Source organism: Aplysia californica, unplaced genomic scaffold (genome assembly GCF_000002075.1).
Source record: "Aplysia californica isolate F4 #8 unplaced genomic scaffold, AplCal3.0 scaffold00002, whole genome shotgun sequence".
NCBI classification, from domain to species: domain Eukaryota; kingdom Metazoa; phylum Mollusca; class Gastropoda; order Aplysiida; family Aplysiidae; genus Aplysia; species Aplysia californica.
The window spans coordinates 1371531-1376217 of record NW_004797272.1 but is presented as its reverse complement, the minus strand read 5'-3'; the positions used below and the strand labels follow the sequence as shown (position 1 = coordinate 1376217).

Sequence of the window (4687 nt, the reverse complement as noted above, 5' to 3'; positions counted from 1 at the left end):
GAGAGAGAGCGAGAGAGAGAGAGAGAGAGAGAGAGATAGATAAATAGAGAGAGAGAGAGAGAGAGAGAGAGAGAGAGAGAGAGAGCTAAATAGGAACTTGGCCATTACTCAGAAGTGCTAGTTCGGATCCAAATTCTTTAATAATTCTATGGAGATACACACCATACCTGTGAAGTGACCTGCAGTTCATTCTTGAATATTCATTATAATCCGCTGGTCTTGAAAAACTGTGGTCATATCCCCCTTGTCATGAAAAAAACCATCACTTCTGTCTTAATCCTGTGCACAGTTGATAGGGTTGGTCATTCAAATAACTACTGCAGCACCCCTCCAAGTCAAAAGCAGTTCCTTCAACTGTACCTCGCACCTCCACATCACGGCCGTCGCTAAATTATCCACACAGGGAAAGAAAAGAAGTAGGACCTAACAGTGGCACCCTCTAATCACCCGCATGCATAAATGTTTCCTTGGCTTTGCGAAATATCAAATCAAATCATCGTCATTATTCTACAAAGAGTTGTAGATTGTTCTTTAAATTCAGTCAAACTTGTTATAACGGCCACATGTATAAGGCAATCAGCTGTACAAGGCCACTGTGTAAGATGTGGCCACTTTTTTCGTCAACAATGGGTGCAGGTCTTAGATAGTTTCGACTGTAATTCAGTTTAATTAAAATCTATTAAAGCTCACATAATATATCCTACCTACCTTGCAAAACTTTTATATGACAATTCTTCTTTTTCTTCCTCGTTCTCGAAATATGACAATAAATTGTGAGCAAAATGAAACGTTATCATCCTCATAGTGAAAAGTAAACAAAAGCTACCCCCACTACAAGAAAATAATAATATTAACTCTTTATCTCTGGCAAGCCGCTACCAGTGGCTCGCAGTCAGAACCGCTGTGCCGCTGAGCCACTGGCAGCGGCTCGGGCACATTTCTTTACAACGACTTCGATGTCGAATTATTTTTCGGCAATTGCCAAAAACAAGTCTCTTTTACCGTGAGATCATTCATTAGAAGAACTATGGAAGTAGGTTCATTTGTTTATGTAATGACCAATTCAGTGACATATGTCAATTTTAGATTCCGTACGTTTGCTCCCTCCCCCCCGCCACCCGAAATAAAGAGTTAACATTTTGCCATCACAAGGCTCATATAGTAAAAACCCTTGCCATCAAAGGCAAAGGCATTTTGGGGAAACTGGGTAGTAAACATCGCTGTTCGACGAGTTGTGACGGCAAAGTGTTGCGGTTGTTTGTTTCTTCAGCGGGAACAACGGCCTCATTTCTAATGAGAAACAAGTAAAACTATTAGAGAATTACAAAATTACAATTACCATTACAAATGTGAACACACTCCTCAGTGAACCCAACCAAACACTGAATACATGCTTCTGTGAACTGACAGATACAAGTCTTGCAGTCCGTCCCAGGGGAAAAGAACTAACTAAGAGCTTTGAATCACTACAGAAATTACTACTGTCAGTTTTCTTACCACTTCTGAACACAGCCACTCCTTTTGACTTCTCTGAAGGGACAGGAAATATAATGGAGTTAAATAAGGGGCTTGCACTTTTGTCAAACACACAGTACTGTCCCTTCCTTGGCAGGATTCTGTAGTCATAACAAGATTAAACAGTATTACCAAAAGTTGGGACGTTAAAATTTCCAATGTACACATGAGCACAAAACACACCGGGAATTACATCATAAACACTTAATGTGTTCCTGTATCAACTATAAACTGAAGGCGAATACTTAGAAAAATATGCATGAGGAATCCTTTAGAGGACTACAGAATCTTTGAAGAGAAAACACTTAAAACACCTCTTTAACCTGCAGCTCAAGAGTAAACTGATGTGAGCAACAATTTATGACACATTACAGAGATAACACAATACTTGAAAGAAAGATTTACATTTTCAGGAGAAGTAATTATGTCACAAAATGGAACAAGTGAGCTGGGCAAAGTCTTTAAATAATGGCAAATGAGGAATCACATCAGTAACATTTATTTTTTCCAGTAATAATGTTTATTGGGCAGGCATTCTAGCTATGGAAAACAAATTTTCTGAACACACTTGAATGAAAAAGACAGATACAGAAAATTGTATTACTTTCGTGCAGAATTTCATTTTTCATTTTCTACAGACCAAATCACAAACTTCGAAAATTCCAGACAATAATATTCCTTTTTCCAGCAGGCATATTACAGACCCAGCCATAAAATGTATAACAACCTGAAAGTATTAATATCCACGAGTTTATCGACGAGGTCTCCATAAAGACCAGCGCAGTTCATGGTCACTTTTGCCTGTACAACACCTCGAGTTGTATGCAGTAAACCATCAGTGACAGAAATGACTCTGCAGTTGGTCAGAACCTGTCAAATAAGACAAGATTATATGTGAGGTATCGTGGTCAAATCAGGCTCTCGTCAATAATGAAATTGAAGAACAGGCATTTTCCCACCAGTTTAGCAATTTTGATTCAGTTCTCGTTTTTTTGGCTTAACACCTTTTATATCCATATAAAAACACATTTCCATGTGAACTTGACTAAAAAACGACGATTAAAAGCACAAAATAGGTAATTTTTAAGTTTTCAAGGACTCTCAAGAGATATCAATAACAAATATCTCGACTTCTATTCAAGGTAGATGGGTATTTTTTAAATTTAAAACAAGACCAATTAATAAGTTTTTAGATGATACCAATAACTCCATATGCCTGAAAATTGACGAGTGCCTGATTCCACAGCGTCATGACAGATATAAATTACTGGATGGACGCATTCTTACAACAAAAGGGAAAGTCAGGCTTTTTTGTGAGTCCTGTTCAGTTAGGATTTGATTTGTTGCACAGATTGAATGTAACACAAATAAAATTCGTCGCTCACCTTTGCCCCTTGCATCTGAGCATGGTGGAGATATGAGATTCCCAGAAGCCACGAGTCCACTACACATTCCCCGGGTACATGCAATGCTCCGAGAGCTCCTGAAGCAAGTGCTGGCTCCAGCTTATACAAGCTGCTCGCTGTCACTTCAGAAATGTCCTCCCCAAGTTCAGCTTGCTGGCTTTTCTGTTGAATCAAGGGTATCTTTTGTTTCTGGAACACAAACAAAATTCACTTTAGAAAGTAAAAATCTTTAAGTTTTGATATTACAGCAAGCTGCATTCTGTATAAGGAAATCTGACATACCAGCATACTGTCATTCACAAGCCTAAGTTTGATACCACTATCAATATATAGCAACAGCAAAACATTTAGGATTGAGAATTTCTCAAATGAGAATGTCTCTGTACTTCTGCTGCTCTTATATGTTTGTTTTCTAGTTACTGGAAAAGACGGGTGGAAACAATGTCAAGACACATGATTATTTGTTACATCTTAAAACATTTGACAGCCATTAGTTTTTTTGCTAAATTTGTCTGTTATAATTCTCTCTATTGCAGTGCTATAGGTCCACACTGTGGAGTAAGAAAAACATGGTACTTAGCACATAAAGAGCAAAACATTTTAACTTCACAATGCAATTATACAGTATAATATTATAGAGGGTGAAACTTTTTGATGTAAGTCGTTACAGTTGCTCAGGAGCGGAGTGGGTTTTTGTTTGACAAAATACATGGGTACTAATAAGGGGATGGGACTAACATCTTGTTCCGTCCAAGCCACCAAAACTGTTCCACATTTGCGGAGAGGAATACTGAACTTGTCGATAAGTTGGAAGATGCTTTTTTGACACTCCTTAATACAGCGCATTTCCAAGCTGTACAGTGGTGCATCAAACCCTGTGTGAAGCATTCCACTGCCAAATTAGAAAAGATGAATACAAAGATCAAAATAACTACAGAAAAAATTACTTGCCACAAAAGCATCAAAACTGAAGACAAATATGGTACACACAAAGCTGTTTATTATAGGAATAAATTATGTAATGTAAGCAATGGAGAAAGAAAAAAAAGATTCACCAAACTTACAAAATAACAAATAGCTTTTGTGTAGCACTCTAATAGTACCCCTGCAAATCCTAGAATACTCAAACGAATTCTAATATTCCCAGGACGCATTCAGTGGAATCAGCCGATTTAGCACTCAAACACTTACAAACGGACAAGATTTTTCACTGTCAAAAGCTGGGTACCTGTTCCCATCTGGGTAAAGTGAGAAAAATTTGTCTTTGCCAAAGCCACAACATGAGGCCTCTGACAGGGTTTGAACCCATGAACTTTCTGTCACTGACCTTATAGCCTAATCACTAGATCACCAATGTCATGATTTCAGTGTGAATACAAGCAATTTTCTCTAAAACAATAATCGTCACAAAAGACAAACAGGCGCTGATAAGAAATTAAATGGGAGCCTTTTGAGGGCTGTTTTTCAAATGGAAAAGAATAACCTCAGAACACAATCCTCTTCTCTCATGCACAACTACCTATCAAAAAATGTCAACTTAAACCTTAATTGCTGGCAATATATTCCGTTCCACTTTCCACACCACAACAATTAATGTGAGAAAGGTTCTAGTTCGAACTTTAACATTTTTCCGTTGAAAATAAAAATAAAGAAATTATAGTCATCGTCAGATTTACACTCTGTGAATTAAGTAAGTCCTCTGTTAAATTTATTTTTTTTAAAGGCAGTATAATGAGTAAGAGAGAACTCACCTCCTCCCGCCCCCC

General features: G+C 37.7%; 1 protein-coding gene across 1 annotated transcript in view; it reads right to left on the bottom strand.

Annotated features, from left to right (window-relative positions):
• Window positions 1–3857, bottom strand: part of LOC101851615 (uncharacterized protein MG039 homolog) — a gene marked incomplete in the record, with an annotated part of 9208 nt that extends 5351 nt beyond the window's left edge. The window contains 4 exon segments of the mRNA XM_013088437.2: window positions 1498–1616; window positions 2243–2385; window positions 2901–3110; window positions 3660–3857. Coding sequence (XP_012943891.1) covers window positions 1498–1616; window positions 2243–2385; window positions 2901–3110; window positions 3660–3809 — 622 coding nt within the window.
• Between the last annotated feature and the right edge of the window lie 830 nt (window positions 3858–4687).